Source organism: Megascapheus bottae, chromosome 1 (genome assembly GCF_031878675.1).
Source record: "Megascapheus bottae isolate mThoBot1 chromosome 1, mThoBot2.hap1, whole genome shotgun sequence".
NCBI lineage: Eukaryota > Metazoa > Chordata > Mammalia > Rodentia > Geomyidae > Megascapheus > Megascapheus bottae.
Window position 1 is genome coordinate 79,968,094 of NC_143509.1, and position 24,230 is coordinate 79,992,323.

Below are 24,230 nucleotides of genomic sequence, written 5' to 3' on the forward strand. Positions count from 1 at the left end.
TTTTAAAATCACATTTATTTCTTTTAATCACCCTACCTCCACACTTCATGTTTCAGTCCCTGACATACGGGTTATATTCTCATTGGAGATTCCCTTACTTCCCTACTACCTACAAACTCCCTGATTAATTTACTGCCATTTACCTTCTGTTAGCTGGATTTTAGTGAAACTGTTTTCTTGGTGATCAGTAAGATTTCCTTCTGGGAAAATTAAATGATTTCTTTAAGCTTTGCTTGCTTTTTTCCCCCCTGCTCTCTGCCTCATCAGGCACTGTTGGAGACACAGTAAACCACAAGACTACCAGTGAAACTGTCTTTAAAGAGGTTAATGCCTTCATCAACTGGTAATGATAGTTGCATTGAAAATGGAGACTAGTTTTCAAGATCATGAGGTAGCAGTAAAGAATTCATTTGTCTAAAACAGGGAAGGATGAGAGAAGCTGTCATTTTATTGTCAATTGCCTGGCAGCCTAGATGGAAAGAAAATGAAAACAAAACCTGAAATAGGGATCTAACACAAGGTGATAAATTAATGCAGTTTTACCTGTGGACAATAGGAATTGAAGAATGGACAATAGGAACTAATAATTAAATTAGACTGCTTTACCTTTTATGGAACTATGAATTAATTGCTCAAAGATCATATATAAACTGGAGTTTTTTCAAATGAGTACAAACATTCTAGAGACAGTGGAACAGAAATTTGGAAATTCTATAGGCATAAATATAAAGACAAGACTGATAAGGATGCAAACTATAATGCATCATAAGGCTAGTCAATTCTTCACTCTTACACACCCAGAGCTGCAACTTCAGTGTTAAAACTGTTACCAGCCTTATAGTAGAATTTCATATATACGTTTGTGTATCATAAACAGCAATTCAGACTTAGCAATTTAAGTAGCAACAAATAATTGAAAGAGACTAAGATTTGAACAGAACTGAATCTGAATTTCAAGCTCACTAATGTTCAATGTAGATTAATAAGTTAAATATAGTTAATCTTTTAAAAATAAATAGGGAATTTTCTAAAGTTCTTGCTTTATTTCCAAAGAAAGGTAACCTCTATTTTTAATTTCCCCTAACTATGAATTCTTAAAAATAAATAGACAAGATGGGCCAGGAGTTTGGCCTAGTGTTAGAATGCTTGCCCAGCATGCACGAAGACCTGAGTCGATTCCTCAGTACCACATACATAGAAAAAAAGCCAGAAGTGGTGCTATGGTTCAAGTGGTAGAGTTCTAGCCTTGAGGAAACCCAAGGACAGTGCTCAGGCACTGAGCTCAAGGCCCAAGACTGGCAAAAAATAAGAGGAAAATAAATAAATAAATAAATAGACAAGAGACTATTGTACTTTACATAAATCTGCAATAGAGAGGATGTTATACATACAAGCTTATTTCTAAATCTCTGGGAAACACAATGAGGCACAGCCAGTCAATAATGTCTGAAGTGGATGATACAGACTAATTAAATATTTAATCATATAAATGTCAGTCTAATTATTATTTTTGTTTTTTGTTTTTTGTTTTTGCCAGTCCTGGGCTTGAGCTCAGGGCCTGAGCACTGTCCTTGGACTTTCTCAAGGCTAGAGCTCTACCACTTGAGCCTCAGCACCACTTCTGGCTTTTTTTTTCTATATGTGGTACCGAGGAATCGAACCCGGGTCTTCATGCATGCTAGGCAAGCACTTTAACCACTAGGCCAAACTCCCGGCCCCCAGTCTAATTATTTTTATAAATAAAATGATGACACTACCATTGGGAGAAGGTATGGAATAAACACACACACACATATCATTGACAGTTGACTGTTATTTGAGCAGATGCATATTTATTTCTAAGCATATATATATATATGTATATATATCATGCTTTTTACCCCATCTCATAACTGCATGTATTGTATACATATATTATATGCATATACCAAAGAGATTGTACATGTATGCCAAATATATAAATATTTACTTTTGAATTAGGATGAAAATAACAGAATAAACAAAAAATTCCATTCTGTATACTGGTGATGCTGATGCTACTTCATAATTCCCTATACTTTTTCCTGATGCTGTAAAAACCAGAAGCATAGTAGGAGTTCCAAGGAAAAGACAATGTTGAAAAATAATAACAGAAATAAATTAGAGTGGAGAAGGCAGTGATAGGTCAGAAAGAAGTGCTGATACTAACTATATAGAAGCTGAGAAATTCATGTTTAAATATATTGAAGTTGGGTAAAATCCATTACACTTCGCTGCCTGGTTAAAGTACTGTATTTATTTGAGCTCTGGCTCAAGCTGTAACACTGAAATGTACTTGTCATATATAAATAACATATTGTGGTAGAAAACTGTTTTCTGTAAGCAACCTCAACTTCTCTGAAGGTAACACTATGACTGTGAATTGAATAGGCTATATAGATAGTAAAGCTACCATAAAAGCATGCTATTTTAGCTCTGAAATGATTTCATATTTTTAAATAGTAAAACCGTAGAATTATTTATAAATTGCTTCTAAAACTAGTGCATTTGTATTTTGTATTTTCTTTTTTAACTTGGAGACTTCCACTGTAATTTGATGCCCTACCACTTAAGCCACAACTCTAGCAGATTTTTTTTTTTACAGATTAATTTTGAAAATTTTGTTTCCTGAAATTATCTACCTTCCTTTTCTGCTTTCTGTAATTGCTGGACTGGCAGGTATATTTCCAAACTACCTACCCTGGCTTGTGGACCCTTATGCTCATATTAACTTGGAACCACCATACTTTTTCTCTCAGTGGCAAATACTGAAGTAGTTCAGGAGACCAACCACTCATAACTGCAGTCAGATATTTGCTGAGAAAAGACTCTCAAACTTTTCTGTCAAGGCTGATCCCCATCACAATCTCCCAAGTTGTTAGAATTATAGATGAGTGATCTACACCCAACAAAACAGACAAAATTTTATTTCTGGACAATTATGGCCAAAAGAGACATCAATTTTAAAATACATCTAAAGGATCTTAAAGAAGACAATGATTTACTTACTACAATTAAGAAAAAGCTTCAAGCTACTGTTTTATAGTTCTTTTAGAAAGGTTTGTCATGACTTAAAAACAACAGCTACAGTTGAACAGTTTAAATATAATTAGAAGCAAAATTTGGCACGTTAAACAGGTTTGCACAGATTCTCTCATTTAGTAGTATACAATGGACAATTAAATTCCTCTTATTAAAATTTAAGCACATGTGAATTGGAAGATTTTTTTAAAATCAAGAACATTTCACAGACTTAGTCCTAGAGTATTATTGCATTAAAATAACATCATTTTCAATTACCATTACTTGATCAATACATGAATCACCCTGCAATATGTTTATTTTTTTATTTATTTTTTATTGTAATTAATAAAAGGGTTACATGATATTTGCCAGATAGAAGGTGCATTAATTCACATATATTGATACCCTTTCACATGTCTTTGTACCCATTACCCTCCCCTCCACCTCTCCCCCCACCCCGTCTTGGTTTTCCCCCCTTCCCTATCCAATTTCAAATAACCAAATACAAATAAATCCAATATATCAGATAACAAAGTGAGATACTGTACCAATATGAGATAACCAAGGGCCCGCAAAAGAGATGAGAGAATATAGTACATTAAGGACAACAATCATTCATTGTATGACTTTTGTTTCAATATCCTGGAAGTCTTTTCAATTAGCTTCATACAATATGGCCTTATGTATCAAGGTTTTGCTCTATTGCAGATCTCTGCTAGTAGAGCCCAAGGTTTCTAATGATTATGACAAATGAGGGGAACCATTGAGCCTAATTTCCTTTGAGTCTGGCTTACTTCACTTAATATGATTTTTTCTAAGACTTTCCATTTCCTAACAAATGGGTCGATGTCATTTTTTCTGACAGCAGCATAGAATTCCATTGTATACAAATACCACAACTTGTTGATCCACTCATCAACTGAGGGACATCTAGGTTGGTTCCATATTTTTGCTATGGTGAATAATGCTGCAATGAACATTGTTGTGGTAGTGGATTTAGTGTGCCCTAGTTTCTGGATGGTTGGGTAAATGCCAAATAGTGGAATTGCTGGGTCATAGGGGAGCTCTTTTAATGTATGTCCTGGGCTATTATGGTATATTCCTACAACTTTCAGTACTTGGAAAGCTAAGACAAGGAGGCTCATGCTCATGGACAGCCCTAGTGTATAGATAATACTCACTTTTTCACCAGAAGCTTGAAGCGTTGACTTGGACATGTTCAGAATACACTGGTGGCTGTGATCATGAAAATCATGGTTCCGCTTAAGCCCAGTGTGAGAAGTCCCAGGGACTCCATTTCAAGAAACTGGCAGGGTATTTTCATTGGGCATCATAGTGATAGTAGGGAATAAAACTAATTTTTTTGTCCTGATGTGTGATTTGGCAGAGCTAATCTTGTAAATAACCAGGTAAACGAGTCTAGAATTTGTTTTCATCAGTTTGAGTGCCACATGCCACAGTATATAGAGAAAAAGGTAGCATCTTAGGATTTAGCTATACATGAATATGTATGGCAAAAAAAATAAGAATTGAGGTGACCTCAACTTTAATATGTTCTAATATTGAAATTCCATTTCATGGTTGTTTTTCAAAACCACAGAGTATTTTTTTTATCGTCAGAGTAAATTTTTTAAATTTAAATTTTAAAATAAAGGTGACATACAGAGGGGTTAGAGTTATGTAGGTCAGATAACAGTATTGCTTACTCCTTAAATTTCTCTCAGGTTTTCTCCAAATTTCTCTCAGGTTTTCTTGATTCTGATCCCTCTCCCCTCCAAGTTGGATAGTTCATTTCAAACATAATGTTTGGCAAGTATCACTGCTGAATTGATACACCCTTTCTCTCACCATTTATGTACTTCCCCTTTCCTTCCCCCAATCAAATAAACTTTTTTACAAAACAAGGAGTACAGAATGACAAAAGGAAATAAACTGAAGAAAAGAAAAACTGCAAACAAACAAAAAACCCTCTTGTTTCTATTTCTTGGAGTTCATTGCGATAAGCATCACTTTACATGATCACATGCACATAGTTATTGAGTCCTTGTGATCCTCTCCTAAGAATGCACCACAGTATAAATTTTAACATGCTTACATGAAATAGAAGTTAGAGTTGATTGATACTACAGGACAAACAGAGAAAACAGATTCCACCATCTCTTTCCTCATAACCCAAACTTTCAATTCTCATATATAATTCCATTAGCAGTGGATGCAATTGACTTAGCTTGAGATTCTACCAAACTCCAGTTAGAATGCCCATTATCAAGAAATCTAATAACAACAAATTCTGGCAGAAATGTGGCCAACAGGGATTGATAATATACTGCTGGTGGGAGTGTAAACTTGTTCAATCACTCTGGAAAGCAGTATGGTCGTTGCTCAAAAGACTAAACATAGAGCTCCCTTATGAACCAGCAATTTACCCAAATGTCCATAAACAAGAACATACTAAAGCTAGCACATGTCCAATGCATCATTATTTACCATAGCTATGATATGGAACCAAATCAGGTGCCCCTCAGTAGATGATTGGATCAAGATGTGGTATATATATATATATATATATATATATATATATATATATATATATATGTGTGTGTGTGTGTGTGTGTGTGTGTGTGTGTGTGTGTGTGTGTGCGAATATTATGCTGCCAATAGAAAGAATGACTACTCCATTTGTAAGGAAATGGAAAGACTTGGAAAAAATCATACTAAGTAAGCCAGAACAAAAGAAACATAGGCTCCATGTTTTCCTTCATGTTTGTTTGAGGCATATAAAATTCACAAATCATGTGCATACTGCATTAGGAATATATGCCTAGTTTTTCTTAAAACTTTGAGGATATATAAATATTTTCAATTTTCTATGAAAATTAAATTTAATAGTGTTAGCTTTTTCAGTATGGTGACATAAATAGTGATTGATTAAGCCTATAGTCCTCCCTGGTTAAAATATCTTATATAAAAAAAGGAAGCATTCTTGGAAACCTACTCAGAAATTTCTCTAGATAATAAAGTAAAAGCCAACCTTCCCCTGACATGGTTCAGGGGTTTTCTATCCCAGGAATCACATTGCCCACCAAAAAAATGCTAAAACCAATATGTTTCTTAAGTTAAAACCTGTAACCCAAGAAGGATAGGAAAAAGTAATAAAGAACTTTATTGCTCATTAAATCACTTACAGTGGCTTTCCTTTGGATTCACAAGTCAAAGTTAAAGACTGTCCTTCTTGTGGGAAAGGAGTAGATGGTATAATCTTAACTGATGGTGTGTCTGGAAAAAAAAACAACAACAAATAACATTAAGGTAGGTTATTAGTCGCACATGTTATTTAATATCTGTGTACATTATTTATGGACATACATTCTTTCCCTTTGTATAATTATATGCATTTACAAAGAATTACAGAGGACACTCAATTTTAAGAAGTTATTCTTTTCCCATGCAAATCCAACAGAAATATATGCATATCTTAGGAGCATCACCAAAATCTAGATTGAAAAGTAAAATAGCAAAATGTGGTTTAAATGAATATCAATTGTTTCTTCAACTGTTTATAGATGGCTATGAATGCTTTTAGTGTGGGCTGGATGTATTCATGTACATTGAAATACAGTACTTCATTGTTGCAGGACTCACAATAAGGAACCCCTAGTGAATTCTTCCACTGCTGTCTCAGAAGCATAATGTTGAATCTTTTCAGAATGAAGTAAGATAACACTGAGCACCTCCAGCTATATAAAACACACTTTGAAGAGCTACTTAAAATGTTATTAATAGTTAAAAATGTGCCTTATTTGCTAAAGCATAATTGTTAAAATCTATACTTACAGAAATAAAATCATACCTGGTTAAAGAAGATTCAAGAGTGGTGTAGGATATTTATATTTATAATCTGTGTAGCTTTAGTCAATGCTAAGGCATGTAATCATACAAGAAATTTAAAAAAAAATAAGATTTAAAACACAGCTGGGTGCTGAAGGCTTATTGCAACAATCTTAGTTGCTCTGGAGCTTGAGATTTGTTTGGAGACAATCTGAGTAAGTCCTTGAAATACTATCTCCAATTATCCAGCCCAAAGGAAGTGATAGAGTAAGGCTAAGTTAACAAACAGAGCTACTGTGAGACCCTGGCCCATACTCCAATACCATCAAACATGAAATAAAGCAAAAGCCAAAAACAAGACAATACAAATATGTCCACAATTTTGTCTAATTTAACCAACTACTCAATAGTAAACATGGCCTTGTCTTTCCCTTCTGTCTCTTTATCCTCTACAATGAAGAAAAGTCAGCCTTGACTTCTCTAGAAATTCACATTATTTCTCACCAATTAAAGAATGGAAGCACCATCATGTTTTCTTCAATCTCTGCTTTGAAGCCAGTTAAATCAATACCAAATTTGTGACTTCTGGACTAGTTATCTTATTTAAGAAATTCCTATTAAAAATTTTTAATATAAAACAAAAAGCAGCAATCCATAAAGACCTCATATCATATTTCAAATTTATTCTTCAAATATCTCTTTATTAATCAAATATGCAAGAAAATACATTTATAGTTACAAATTATATAAATCCATTGTGCTGACCTGCGCACCTAATTCCATCCCTCACTTGAGTGAGGCAGTTTTCTAAGTTCAAAATCACGATGTGTTGCTAGGAAGAGAATGAGATTTTAAATGCAAAACCAAACAAAACCAAATAAACAAAGCAAAAAACAAAGAGACTGATTTTAAGCTCAGGTACTATGTTTGCCTAGCCTGTGCAGCTCCTGGTTAGAATCCCCAACAAGAAATAAATAATGCAGATAGGTATCTCACATATTAAAATCAAACTAAAAATGAATTTAAGAAAATAAAGATATGTGTTCATTGTAGTTTATTTAAAAAACTGGTAGAGCAAGACACTGAAAAAAAATGTAAGGATACTTTCATTAATATTTATTAATATTATATTTGTAGAATCATTTGCTGACTAGAAATCATCTATAATTTTGTTTCCATGTACAGAATCTCTAAAATTGAAAAAAGATTTATCAAAATATATTAATAATACGCAGATTAAGAGATGTCAGAATGGTTAAAGGCAAACTGAAGCCTATTTACCTTTTTACTTTTAGACAACACATACATAATACACTTACTTTCCCCCCGTCATATTTTTAACAAAAGGCAAATTTCCAGGGAACAATTTAGAAGAAAATAGAAAGCATATGACTCTATGAAAAAGATTAGATTCATTTGTGTCATTTGACCATGTCACAGGCTATACAGCACTTAAATTTAACATTGGAATTGATTCTGTGAAAATGACTTTTGATTTGATTAGCATATACTGAGTGCAACAAATGGTCCTCTTTATGTAGGTGGGAGTCACCCAACTGATGGTGTCGACAAAGAATAACGATGAGGCTAAATTTGCCCCCGGAAAGTGGATCTTTGAACTTGGGCATCTGTAAATTTTCTCTTTTGACTGGCTGCCATTGGGATCTAGAGCATACATCAAAGACTCGGTGTTGACACCATGATCAACAGGCTGAGACATTACCAGGAAATGGCAGAAACCTAAGGCTGTTTGGCCTAGTGGGGGAAATTCACTGTGATGCTTCTCTGATGGTGCCTTTCACCACAATCAACTGTGCTTCAGTGGCTCAAAGTGACAGAACCCACCAATCATGGCTGGAAGTTTCTGGTATGAGGCAAGGTAAAACTTGTTCCTTATTCATTTCATGATCTTTAGTATTATGTGGCAGTGACTAAAAGCTGGTGAGTTGACTAGTATCCTATTATCCCCCTATCCTGACTTCAATTTGGATTAAGATTTAAGCAGAAATTCTGGGTTTATAAATCATGTGACTCAGCCTGAAACAAGCCAATGGCTGATTTAAGTCTCTCATTTCCAGGCTCACTGGGACTTGTCAGCCTCATGGTGTGAACAGCTCCTTAAAATAAATCTCTTGTTATATGTATGTATAATTGGTTTAGTTTCTCTAGAGAGCTCACACTAATGCACTATCCTAGAAAAGAGATTTGGGGACATGGCTTTTATGAGGACTGGGACTTCATCTCAAAAAGTACTGAGAAATGAAAAAGGAAGGACGGAAAGTAAATAAAGCTTATGAAGCCTGAATTACAAGGCAGATTATACTTTTGCTACATCAATTTCATCCTGCTGTGGAACTCTGAGAGATGATAGATGGTATGTCTCAGCTCTACAATTCTTAGTGGTGAAGGGACAGAAGCATTTACTGAATATTCTAATTCTTATTAGAGTTTGGTTGAAGAAATCTAATAACAATAGATGCTGGCTGGGAAGTGGCCAGGAGGGATCACTACTACACTGTTGGTGGGAGTGTAAACTCATTCAACCACTATGGAAAGCAGTATGGCAGTTCCTCAAAAGACTAAACATAGAGCTCCCCTATGACCCAGCAATTCCACTACTTGGCATTTACCCAACCATCCAAAATCTAGGGCATACTAAATCCACTAGCACAACAATGTTCATCGAAGCACTATTTACCATAGCAAAGATACGGAACCAACCTAGATGCCACTCAGCTGATGAGTGGATCAACAAAATGTGGTATTTACACACAATGGAATTCTATGCTGCTGTCAGAAAGAATGACATCGCCCCATTTGTAAGAAAATGGAAAGACTCAAAGGAACATAGGCTCAATGGTTTCTCTCATTTGCCATGCTCAGTAGAAACTTTAGGCTCTCCTAGCAAACATTTACAATAGAGCAAAACCTAGATACAAAAGACAGTATAGTATGACGCTAAATGAAAGGACCTCTAGGATAGAAACAAACACCATATAAGGAGTCATTGTTGTCCTTAATTACTATGTTATCTCTTATCTCTTTTGCTGTCCCTTGGTTATCTCATATTGTTACAGAATTTCACCTTCTTATCTGATATATTGTATATTTGGTAATTTGAAATCAGATAGGAAAGGGGGAAAACAAGATGAGGGGTGGGAGTGGAGGAGGGAAATGGGGACGAAGACATGAGAAAGGGTATCAATGTTTGTGATGTAATGCATCTTCTATCTGGTGAATATAATATAACCCTTCTATTAATTACAATAAAAATATATGAAAAAAAGTTTATTTAAGGATTGCCCTTGGTGTAATCCTGTCCTACTCAAGAAATAGGGTGGGTTGTTTCAAAGGACATAGATGATGACACCATAGTGAAGAAATTGTGTTGTGGAACATTAGTAAGAGGAAACAGGAAAAAAAAGTATGTTCTAATTTTTCTTAATTCTGCCTATTTGGTTTGAGTAGTTTGTTAGAGGCAAAACTTTGTAAAACAAATCAGTACTCCTTTTAGAAACCTTCTATGAAATTCCATGAAAACACAAAGATCAAATTGAGGTAAAGTATTTAGTATGTAATACTGTGGAAAGCTCCAGAATAAATCTAATAACTTGGTGTTCCAAAAAGTCAATAGACCTAATGTGATGGATATTTCTTTGACTTTAAAACATTCTTTAATTCAAATCATTGTTTAACAACTTGTTTTCTGAATAAATAAGAAAATAGATAATTAATGTAAAGATAATTTAGCAATGGGAATACAACTAAAAAATACAATATTCCATAGGTTTGTTTGACATCCTTCCCTTGCATGCACAAGTACAAAAAAACACAAAATAGAAAAAAAAATGTATACTATTTAATGGATGTCTCAGGGTGATCTTTCTTACATTCTGAGTAGATTTTTGGCTGTTTTATTTGTTTATTTTTGTTTTTGTTGTTATTTAGCTTTTGAAATTTGAAGGCAAGGCCTAGAATCATAAGATCTAAAATCTGATGTCTTATTGTTTTTGCAGGGTCTTTCAGCCATACCTACATCTACAAATCCATCACTGGCAGGTATACTTGAATCCCTCAAAAACAGCCACAGTGATATGCCCCTAAGTAAATTCAAAATCTCCAAATTTCCCCTGATTTGTCCTTCTTCCAGTAATCCCTGAGATCCTCAACAGCATCATTTACCTATCTCATCTATCTGATTTCTCCTGCTTCTTTCAATCAGCCACAAAGGTTGGCTAAGTTACCTTCTAAATCATCTGCAAATCCACAGGATTTCTCTTCTTACACCTTCCAAATTAATTACATCATTTACCAAATAATGCATTTTTCCTTTCTCACTGCTTTATGACTTACTAAGTCTTATTCTTTTTCTTTTTTTCATATATTTTTATTGTAATTAATGGAATGGTTATATTATATTCACCAAATAGAAGGTACATTACTTCACAAATATTGATACCCTTTCTCATGTCATAGTCCCCATTCCTCCCCCCCCCCCCGCACAACTTGATTTCCCCCCTACCCTCTCCTATTTCAAATAACCAATTAAGCATATATAAAATATATCTGATAACAAGGTGAAATATTGTAACAATATGAGATAACCAAGGAACAGTAAAAGAGATGAGAGATAACATAGTACATTAAGGACAAGGATCACTCATTATATGGCTTTTGTTTCTTTATCCTGGAGGTCCTTACATTGAGCATCATACTATATGGCCTTATGTATCTAGATTTTGTTCTATTGTGAATCTCTGCTAGGAGAGCCCAAGGTTTCTACTGATTATGATGTGACTTACTAAGTCTTATTCTGACAATAAAATAAAATTGTCTTCTCCAAATAAGAATTTCCACATCAACTTTGTGATTCAAGTGACAATTATTTTTATGTACACAAAATAATTATAAAGTCATTATGCACTAATCAGATCTACATCTTCCTTTTCTTGTTCTCTATTTTGTTTATAAAAATTCCAGCAAGCACACTTTCTTACCTTTTACTCAACAGTAAAGCCAAACCATATCTAAGTCAACTCTAAATACTATATACAATGGCTGTATGTGAATATATACGTAACATATACACAAAATGTCAGGAAATAGTTAATATTCAATGTTAAATGCAGATTATATACTGTTACAATATATTGAACTTAGTGACACTTTCTAACATATTTAATTCATCTATTTTTCCTAACTATGCATCAAAGAAAAAAAAGCATCATTTCAAGGAGATCTTTGTAAAAATAGAAAGATGAACAAGACTTTTCATCTACTAAAAAAGAGAGTCTTCCCACTGTTCAGTTGCCCTTATGTCTTTGTTATTATGTGAAATTTGAAAAAAATTTGTTTTTGGTTGAAAATATTTAAAGTATGTATTGTATACATTTCTAAACACTATTTTGAAAGGAACAATCAAATTAACAAATTTGAATTAGCAAATTTTTGTCATGAAAAATACAGTTCTTTTGGAGTTTTTTTCTGTTTTCCTAGCAAAATTACTAGTATAATCATTAATGGGGTACCTGTATCTGACAGCAACAAATCCAGAACCTTCTTTAGAATATGTGGCAGCCAGAAATTTGCCAATCTCTCCTGTTCTGAACATACACCCAATGTTAAATATCTATGCCTTTTCCTTTTCCATGACAAATTAAATTTCATATTGCTTGTCAACTGGTATTATCTTTATCTGGAAGTATTGTTTAAATACCTCTTGTGGATTTATGTATATTTTCTATCATCATATGTTGTATTTTATAGTCTGTTTGCTATTTTACAGTGTTATTTTGCCTTATAAGTTTGTATTACAAATTAAAAATTATTTTGCTGGTGTTCTAAACTTTTTCAAAATATCCATCTATATCATTTCTTCATGGTTTGAAAGACCAAAATGATGTAATAAATAAGAAAAAAGAAATGCAATTCATATTTAATTATTAAATAAAATGACAAAATGGACATTTTCTTTATAGGACAGAACTCATCTTTTATCAAATTCATAAAGAATTTCTAATTTTTAATCAAACCCACACATCTCAGTAACTTTTCCATGGTTACTATGAATAATTCCTGGAATTTCAAGACAATCCTACATGTGGACTGTCCATTTTTTTGTTTCATATTCCGCTTAAAGGAAAACTTGAGAAAACTTAATGAAATCACTGCAGTGGAAATTATATAATAATTTCAATTTCTGGTAAGGTAATAACAATTAGAAATCATTTCTGGCAAAAGTAAAAAAAAAAACAACAAAATCAAGTATAATATCCTCTCAAATCTTGTTTCCTGGTAATTCTCCATTATTTTCCTATAATATATTATTTTGCCTTAGTCCAAATTGTGTATTTATTTTATATCATTATTATTTCTATAAATAAATGTGATAGGCACACATCTAACTTAGGACCATAGTAAAATTCCTTCCTCAGGATCACACAAACTCATTCAATAACTCAATTACATTTGACATATTTCTCTTCCTTATTACTCTGTGTTGCTTTCTTCATTTCATGTACTTATTTTATTTTATTGTTTTGCCTTTGTATTACTATTATCTAAATTAAATAGTGAAAGAGAAAGGAAATTTGTTGTTAGGAGGATAATAATTGGAAACAGGAAAATTTCAGTCTTCATTGTGTTTCTATTCATTGAGGTATGGTCTTCTCTATCGGTTACATACTTGGAACCCAATAAATTATTAACAAATAAATAAATAAAAGCAATGTATAATAAAGCTAATTAACTAAATTATTTCTACAAGCCAGCATTTTTGGATTAATAAAATTACATGTCATACATACATTCTAAATCCAAAACCGTATAATGTGATTATATAGTTTTTCTTTTACATTTTTCTATTCTACCTTACTTATTTCAATCCATGTAGTTTAATTTTTATAAACATTTATGAATTACTTACTGTATTCTTAGGAGCATAATTAAAAGAATTTCATGGCTACAAGTCTGCTCTTTGCTATCTGTAAGACCACCCTCCTTAATCTTTTGAGTTGTCTGCATGTAGCTGGTGACGATTAAGAAGAACTGCTCATCTGCAAAGAGGGATAGTTTTACTTCCTCTTTCCCTACTTGGACCCCCTTTATACTTGCTTCTTGCCTTATTGCACTGGCTAGGAATTCTAGTACTATGTTAAAGAGTAATGGAGAGAGTGGGCATCCTTGTCTCGTTCCTGATTTTAGAGGGAATGGCTTTAGATTTTCACCATTAAGTGTAATACTAGCAGTGGGTTTCTCATACACAGCCTTTATTACATTGAGGAATGTTCCATGGATTCCTAGTTTCTCCAGAGCTTTTAACATAAAGGGGTGTTGGATCGTGTCAAATGCCTTTTCCACATCTATTGAGACAATTATGTGATTTTTCTCCTTGCTCCTGTTGATGTGTTGAATTATATTAATTGATTTGCATATGGTGAACCAGCTTTGCCTCCCTGTGATGAATCCAGTTTGATCATAGTGTATAATTTTTTGATGAGTTGTTGTAGACGGTTGGCCAGAATTTTGTTGAGAAGTTTTGCATCGATGTTCATCAAAGAAATAGGTCTATAGTTCTCTTTCTTTGATGAATCTCTGTCTGGTTTGGGGATGAGGGTTATACCGGCTTCATAGAATGAGTTTGGTAAAGAATCTTCATTTTCAATTTTGTTGAAGAGCTTGAGGAGTATTGGTGTGAGCTCTGCTTTGAAGACTTTATAGAATTCAGCTGTGAATCCATCTGACCCTGGGCTTTTCTTAGGTGGAAGTTCTCTAATTGCCATTTCTATTTCAGAGCTTGAAATAGGCCTGTTGAGTTGGGTTAGTTCTTCTTGGTTCAGTGTGGGTATGTTAATATTGGCTAGGAATTCATCCATTTCTTCTAGATTCTCAAATTTGTTGGCATAAAGGTTTGAGAAGTATTCCCTCATGATATTCAGGATCTTGGTAATTTCTGTCATGATATTATCATTTTCACCTGCGATTTTGTTTACTTCGATATGCTCTCATGACATGATTCTGCATTTAAAGAATCCTATAGACTCTACCCCCAAGCTCCTTGAGCTGATTCAAAACTTTGGAAGAGTAGCAGGCTATAAAATTAACCCTCAAAAATCAATTGCCTTCCTTTATGCCAACAGTGAGAGGAAAGGGGCAATAATCAGGAAAGCAACTCCTTTCACAACAGCCTCAAAGAAAATAAAGTACCTAGGAATTAGCTTAACTAAGAATGTAAAGGACCTTTTTGATGAAAACTTTAAAACCCTAAAAAAGGAAATTAAAGCAGAACTAAGGAAATGAAAAAACCTCCCATGCTCCTGGATTGGAAGAATCAACATTGTGAAAATGACAATCTTACCAAGGGCTATCTACAAATTCAACGCAATACCCATCAATATCCCAATGGCATTCTTTAAAGAAATAGAAGAGGCAATTCAAAATTTCATATGGAATAATAAAAGACCCAATAGAGCAAAAACACTTCTTAGCAGAAAGAACAGTGCTGGAGGAATTTCAATTCCAAACTTTAGACTCTATTACAGGGCTATAATTATCAAAACAGCTTGGTACTGGCACAAGAACAGGCCTGAAGACCAATGGAATAGAATTGAGGACCCAGATATTAAACCACAGACCTATGGCCACCTAATCTTTGACAAGGGAGCCAAAAAAATAGAATGGAAGAAAGACAGCCTCTTCAACAAGTTGTGCTGGCAGAACTGGTTAAGCACCTGCAGAAAACTAAAAAATTGGATCCTTCGTTGTCACCCTGCACTAGAATTAACTCCAAATGGATCAAAGACCTGGAGGTAAAAGTTGACACACTGAAAACTTTACAAGAAGGAATAGGAGATACACTAGTCCTCCTTGGCACAGGTCGAAACTTTCTTAATAAGGACCAAGAATCACAACAAATCAGAGAAAGGCTGGATAAGTGGGACTGCATCAAACTGCAGAGCTTTTGTATGGCAAAGGACATAGCTAGTAAATTAAATAGGAAGCCTACAGACTGGGAGAAGATCTTCACCAACCAAACAACGGACAAAGGCCTCATATCTAAAATATATCAACAACTAAAAAAAAATGAATCACTCCAAAACTAAAAGTAACAACCATCCCATTAAAAAATGGGCCAAAGACTTAAAGAGAGTCTTCTCTGAAGAAGAAACAAAAATGGCCTATAGACACATGAAGAAATGCTCAACATCTCTGGTCATAAAAGAAATGCAAATCAAAACAACTCTAAGATTCCACCTCACTCCAATTAGAATGGCCAGGATCAGGAAAACAAATAATAACAGATGCTGGAGGGGATGTGTCCAGGAGGGATCACTACTACACTGTTGGTGGGAATGCAAACTCGTTCAACCACTATGGAAAGCAGTATGGCAGTGCCTAAAAAGGCTAAACATAGAACTCCCCTATGACCCAGCAATTCCACTACTTGGCATTTACCCAACCATCCAAAATCTAGGGCATACTAAATCCACTAGCACAACAATGTTCATTGCAGCATTATTCACCATAGCAAAGATATGGAACCCACCTAGATGTCCCTCAGTTGATGAGTGGATCAACAAGTTGTGGTATTTGTACACAATGGAATTCTATGCTGCTGTCAGCTAAAATACATTGCCCCATTTGTTAGGAAATGGAAAGACAGAAAAAATCATATTAAGTGAAGTAAGCCAGACTCAAAGGAACTTAGGCTCAATGGTTTCCCTCATTTGTCATAACCAGTAGAAACCTTGGGCTCTACTAGCAGAGATCTGCAATAGAGCAAAACCTTGATATATAAGGTCATATAGTATGAAGCTAATTGAAAGGACCTCTAGGATATTGAAACAAAAGCCATATAATGAATGATTGTTGTCCTTAATGTACTATGTTATCTTTCATCTCCTTTGCTCTCTCTTGGGTATCTCATATTGTTACAGTATCTCACTTTCTTATCTGATATATTGAATTTATTTGTATTTGGTTATTTGAAATTTGATAGGGAAGGGGGGAAAACCAAGACTGGGGGGTGGGTGGTGGGGGGGGGGGGGGTGATGAGTACCAAGACATGTGAAAGGCTATCAATGTAAGTGAATTAATGCACCTTCTATCTGGCAAATATCATGTAACCCTTTTATTAATTACAATAAAAAATTATATAAAAAAAGAAGAACTCATCAGACTGTATGAGAAACCCCTCAAAGCATTTCTAACTGTTGCATGTAGGGAGAGGCCCAGTAATTAAGGCTTTTATTATTATAATAAATAATCCTGATGAACATAACATACATATACCTGGATTAAATCAGAGTTACAATATCTCACCTACAATTTTGGAAGACCAAAATTGTTTTAATATAACCCATTGTTCCTCCTCCATGCTACACCTCCCCCCACACACACAGTGCAAGCCACCACTTTGACTCAATTATGACTATTAACCTCATGCAATCTCCATTATGACTTCATTGTTAAGAATGTCAGAAAAAAATATTTCTCTTTGGATGTGACTAATGCTAAGGGGGATAGATTTTTGTGTCACATTTTTTTTTTCATATTTTGGGCAAATTTCGCATGATTTTAAATGCCCATGAGGCGATGAATTACTGAGCTAGAAGAGAGAATTGTAGATGTACTTACAGTGTATTTCTAGCACCTGCATGGCTACCTGAGGCGTGGCGTTGAGGGACTCGTGGTCCACTCTGCAGATAACCGCAACGCCATCATCACTCCGGTCCACTCGGAAATCCAGGGTGCTGCTGACAGTGAAAGTCTTGCGGTTTGCATCTTCCTCCTTCAAGTATTTTACATCTGAAAATTAAATATAGATATAGAAATTCTATCATATTTTTAAAACGGTGCATTTTTATTTACTCAAGTCTTTTCTACCTATGTAAATATGTATACATAGCCTGATTTAATACATATCAATTTGATTTGTTTAAAGAACAATTCCTTAATAGGGGATAAAAAGAAAAAACATTGGAAAACAGTATTGGTTTTTCATTCTGATATGACCTAGCAAGTAAAAACAATGTGAGAGGAGACAAACAACATTTCTAAAGAATTTCTAAACAGCTGCTATTTCTGGAGGGAGAAGAGGAAAGGTGCATAGTCATGTGAATATTTTGAATACTTAAACGGAGATTTTCAGTGAAATTTATATTGAGATAAATGCTCTGCACTTGCTGAGGAATCGTTCAGCAGAAATGAAAATACTTTTCTTAAGATGTGAATTCACTTACAGATATTCAAACTTACTGTGCAAGATTGAGACTCATTGTTAAATGATGCACTTAAGGGTTATTTTGTCTGGGTGAAAAAGAAGCTTAATAATATTTTCATTTAATTTGTAATTTGTCAAGTCTGAAGTAGCTGATAAGAAGTGGGTAATTTAAAAGGATTAGAAATCAAAATTAATAGGTGAAGGTTAGGTTATCATTATAACATCATATTGTGTTTTCAAATTTTCCATCATTCAGTAGGAAATGAATAGTCATATTTTATGGAAATGAGTGCTTTTACATAGAATACACATCATAAGGTACTATGTATTCCATAATTTATTTGAAGAAATATGGTAATGACAGTAAACATCTAAGTTCAGTTGAGCAAATCCTCTTTTATTTGTAGTCTTTACACTTTAAAATAACTTTCAGCCTGATGTGCTTTGAAAGCAATAGTCACAGTTCATTAAGCTTTTATTTCCATGAATATATGATTTAATCTTATTGATTGTTCTTAAAAGCAAGACTAAAAATTAGCAGATGATAATTTTAGATAAATATAATGTATTTATCCTTTAAAATGTTTGTTTATAACTGTGTTTATATGTTAAGAAAAATTGAGCAAGGTTTGAACACAAAAACTATTTTAAGGTTGGGAGCTCAAAAAGTGTTTTCTTCTCTGGGCCTGCTGAATAAGTGCAAGTCCCTAGCCCCAACTCCAGTAAATCACCATTCTCAACACCACACACACACACACACACACACACACACACACACACACAGTGACAACAACAAAACTTTATTGAACTTGAACACTTTGGAAGAGAAAGAAAATCTCTACATTTATGAACAGTTACTGATATATTAAAAATCACACTCACTCTTGTTTTACCTACATGCTAATCTTATAAGTTACAGAGTTTATGCAGTCTTTACATGTATTATATAATATCTTGATTTTGCTGTTGTCTCATTTAAAAGTAACATATAATCTCAGTTGAAATATCAAAAAAAGATTGGAATGAGCTCCTTTAAGTAAAATTGGAACCAAATAATAGAGCTATATTTTCAGTATTTTACTAACATTAAAAGTTTAGGAGGTTTTTCTACTTTTCAATTTCTTACATATTTATACAAATGTGTTGCTTCATTTTAACATTTTATTTTGTTTCCTTAAAATCTGTGTCAGTTTATTTGCTCCTAGATCTAACAGTGTCAGTGTAAGAAAATTTAGATTTCTTGACAAATTACTTTTATTATGTTATTAACTTACATATGACAAAATAATTCAGAATATTGATAGTAACTATTCATTTTTAATAACAGCTGCATTTTATGAATCTAAGCATCTGCTTTCTTTAGCCATTTTTGTTCCCAAAATATCATTATTGTAATATTAATTGGACACATAAACTTCGATAGCTGTTTCATGCAACATAAAATTTTAATGCATATCATTCAAATAAGATAAACAAAAGTTTAATTTGTTGTTTTTAATAAGATCATATTAATATGCTATGATAAGGAGAGTCTACAAGGTAAATGTAAAAAGAAAAAACATTCGAATGAGGTACTCAATATATTTTCACATAATTTAGGTTGACCTCCTTTCCCTCAGGAATAGTTTCCTTAAAATACAACCTTAATACCTTCTAGCTGCTAAAAGTAATTTTTGTTTTATGAGATTATAGACTTAATATACTTCATGTCATATCCTTGCTTATTCAATGGGTATTCTTTTTCCTAGCTTCCATTCCCTTTGGCATGAAACATTCTAAGAGATTAAGAGAATCTTATGTAAAAGTAGGATATGTGAAGAATTCAGATCCTATTCAATGCATATTCCTATTCAGTATACTGAGTATGGGGCTCTAAAGTCTTCTATCAGACCACAGACAATATTTTGAAGAGTTAAGGGTGCAATAGCTGTTATTGGCATCTATATGTAACTCTGCCCATTTGTCACTTCCTTTCTCACTCTCTGTCTGACTCTGTCTCTCTCTCTCTGACATTATTTATCTTAAAGATTTGACATTATGTAATTACTAATTTCGATATATGTGTGATATTTGTGTGGGTGAAAAATGTATATTTTCATATGTATGTGATTAAAAATAAATATGGATTACACATATTCCTATTTAGAATAGTGGTCCTTTTTGTGATTGGGAGTTGACCAAAAATTATTTTAAACAATTCTTCAGATGTAAAAATGATATCCATCAAAAAGGATTATAGTGAAATATTTGCTAAATATTATGTATAAATTGAGTTCGTTTCAACCTACAAAATTTTACTCAAAAAAGAATTGTAATATCATTCTAATTAACACAACTGAGGAGATATAGGCATAAAACAAGAATTGGTGAATACTAACCTAGGTGATTAACACTTTCTGCCTCATCATACCATGGTGCTTACTTCGTGGGTAATAAAAATAATATATCTAAACAGTTCATCTATGCATGCCTAAGAGAATATTCTTTAACTACATCTTCACTAAAAATTTTATTGCTAAACATCCTTTAGGTGATGACCCAAACTAAAAAACTTGTTATGAACTTCTGTATCATTTATCTTTATGAATAAAGCATATTTTGTATAACAGCAATCTCCTTATATTCAATACCTTAGATCTTTTATCTCACTAAGAGTTAAGACAGAAAGAAATGAAGATCAATTTGTTAGACCTAGAGTAAATGCATTTAAAAATCAACTGAAATATTTTTGGAATACAAAAGGCATTTAAGCATTTTACATTGAAATATTTTAACAAAGTATCGGATCACCTGTCCATCTTGAGTAGATTTATATCACTAAGTAATCGGCCCATTTGTCTACTTTTTGAACACTTTTTCACTGGACTTTTAGAAAGAAAATCCTCTTAAGAGAACTTCCTGGGGAAGTTGCCTTGTCTCCACAGTAGTTCAGACACACCCTGAACTATTTTGCCTTGTCTGCACAGTAGTTCAGACACACCCTGAGCAGTACAATTTGAACTATTTTCATTCGTTTTTTTTTCTCTCCCCTTTTGTGATTTTGATGCCTTTTAGAGTTACCTGAAAAGAAAACACTTCTGCTTTTGTAAAGAGAAATTGTCTCCCTGGATCCAGAAGTAGACTTCTATATCAACCACACACCCAGAGCAGGTCAGTTTCTTTTTAATTCACTCAAAGGTAATGGATCACACTGGGAACAAGAGAGGTTTTGATAACCACTCTGAACCTTGAAAATGCCATAGTTCTATTTTTTTAGAGGCTTTTTTTTTTTTGCCAGTCCTGGGGCTTGAACTCAGGGCCTGAGCACTCTCCTTGGGATTTCTTTTTTTGTTGTTTTAGATTGATAGCAATTTTATTGAAAAATCATGTTACAAGATTTCTAATATTTCTAAATGACTCTTAATATATATCACCCCACATAAAACCCATACAGGATTTATTGTTCACCAAGTCAATAACATAGAAATATCACACAACTAGTCCTGTATTTCTGCATCATTTGTGGTTTTTTTGTCTTTGGGCTTTCTTAAGGCAACAGCTCTACCACTTGAGCCTCAGCACTACCTCTGGCTTTTTCTGTGTATGTAGTATTGAGGAACCTGGGTCTTTGTGTATGCTAGGAAAACACTCAACCACTAGGCCAAACTCCTGTCACCATAGTTCTATTTTTTGAAGCCAGCGTTTAGGTTTATAGGCATCTTATTTTTGTCTAGTCTTTCATTTTTAATAGCATTCTACTTTAATTAATCTGTGATTTATTTGTGGAATTTTGTGCAAATCCCAAATGTCAGGTTCTACATGTAAAACTTTCATTAAGAAAGTAACATCCTATGGCTTAAAGGAGATAAATGTCTACATTATTACTTAAATACATTTCTGTAGATATTTTCAAAATATTTAAGTGAGCAGTAGTTTACCAATAATATCAGATCTACTCCTTAATTATCATTCCTTCAAATAACTTTCAAATGATTTTCATAGGTTAAAAAAAGGTACTAAGAAAAATACATCTATGTATATTTCATTAGCTTCCAGCAGCACGAGGGAAGTTTAATTTTGTTTATATTTCAGAAGACAATTTGTCATTTCCTCAATTACTCATAGTTTTGCTTATTACTTTGTAACAACTAATAATTCCAGATTATGTTATATTAAGGAAAGAGAGACAAAGAAATGAAGAAAAATGTAGAACCGAACACATATCCAATACCACATGAATATATATTTTAGATAAAGTGTCAGATTAAAGAACTAAAAGACAGGAGACAAAGGAGTAGAAAAAAAAATAGGATGCTTCTCCTGGGTTCTCTTTTCTTAACACTAACTTAGACCTTCAACAAGCTCAGAAGACTCAATGTAGGCAACTACAAAGTTATGTGTAGCCAGATGCATCATAGTAAGTTGAGAAACAAAAGAAAGCAAAAAGTTGGGTAAGCAAGGTAAAACTGCATGCAAGAAAGGAACTCCCTGAGACTACCAATTCATTTTTCCACTTAAACAAATGGAATGGAAACAAAGAAAGTAGTTACATAATATATACCAAGTTCTAAATGAAGGATAAAAATGTCAAACAAAAAACTAGATTGGTATTTTTTTTTACAAAAGTGAAGGTGAAATATTTATTTCCAAAACGTAATATGACAGAACTGGTTATTAGTAGTTTCCATATATTAAAGGAAGCTATTCAGGACAAAAGCAAAACCAAAATAATTAGTGAAGGTACCTATGTAATCAACAAAATACTTTTAAAAGGATGGGTTTCCCTCTCCTTACTGACCTAATTATCAATCATCAATAATTGATCTTAAATGTCCCATAGAATTTATAACACACTGAAATGATATCTTTCAGGAAGAAGAAAATGACAACCATGAGAGTGGAATCCGAACAGAAAATAAAATAACTAAAAATGGTGCATGATACAATGTATCTAGGAAACTCTTTGTATTTGTTATCCTTTGTGAATCTCAGACTCAAAAACATGCCATTATCTAATGTAATAATAAATAATAATGTCCTGTTGTTTTTACCAATAGTTGTAATATGTGTGATAACAACATAAAGAGTGAGAGAAGGTAACATTTTATATCATATTAGTTTAGGATTTTAAAAATCAGACGAAGAGTCTGGGAAGAGTTACAATGTGTATGTCTGGAAGCATGTATAAGAATATCACTCAGGCAATTACATCATATGGCATGTGAGTATATAAAAGAAATGGTAAATGAAAAATAACATGAGATATTAAAGCATTTAATGATACATAGCATATTGATTATAGATGTCATGGTATATAATTTGGCAGTGAAAATAAAGTGCCTATATATGCTACAATATACAACCTATGTTTATGTTATGCTTGTTGCAGAAAAGTACCATATCTTCTTTGTTTTTATAAATTATGTGTAAATACACGTACATATGTGTGTATGTTATAGCAGGTAAGGAGAGTAATAGAAGGGATAAAATTGATTGAAATGCAATGTGAACATACGTGGAGTTGTAAAAATGTAATACCTCCATATTTCTAATATAAACTAATTTTACAATAAGAAATTAGAATAATTGTCGATAGACTGAAGGCAATGCAATTGATTACAAGTAGAAAACTAGTGATAATGGTTATGAGCTAGCCTGTGGGATGATAAAAGCAGGAAATTTTTGATGATAACTTAGTAGTTCTGTAAATTAATGGAATTAAATTGTACATGACACCTTAAATTTATTGTTTGAAATATGTTTCCATAAGCCTATGAAGGATACAGATTGCTTATTTTCCCAATTATTTGAATAAAATTAAAAATGGTCACTTAGAAAACAATACTTTTATGTAATGAGTACTTTAAAACTAGTATGTAAATTAGTAGACATAAATATACTTTTTCTGCTAAATAGAACTTTCAGGTTCATACTGTTATGTTAATATTAAGTACATTGTTACACTTTTATTAGGTCAATAATGTTATTTCTCTCATTTCCAATAATGAATGAAAATGAAAGAAAGTATTCAATAACACATGGGTACAGTGATACAAAGATGCTATTTTAATAACACTATGAAAAGCTATTTGAACAAAATGTCTCTCAATGAGTTGATGTAAAGAATCATTTTAGGGATATGGCCTTTAACATATTTAAA

The 24,230-nt window shown here is 33.2% G+C and overlaps 1 protein-coding gene across 2 annotated transcripts in view; it reads right to left on the reverse strand.

Moving 5' to 3' along the window:
- The window catches only part of Cadm2 (cell adhesion molecule 2), an 866,220-nt gene that overhangs the window by 77,393 nt on the left and 764,597 nt on the right, over nt 1-24,230 (reverse strand). For both annotated transcript variants that reach the window (XM_090347865.1, XM_090347874.1), the window contains exons 6-7: nt 17,506-17,676; nt 6,228-6,318 (exon numbers count right to left, since the gene is read on the reverse strand). In XM_090347865.1, the coding sequence (XP_090203991.1) occupies nt 6,228-6,318; nt 17,506-17,676 (262 nt within the window). The remainder of the gene's footprint in view (nt 1-6,227; nt 6,319-17,505; nt 17,677-24,230) is intronic.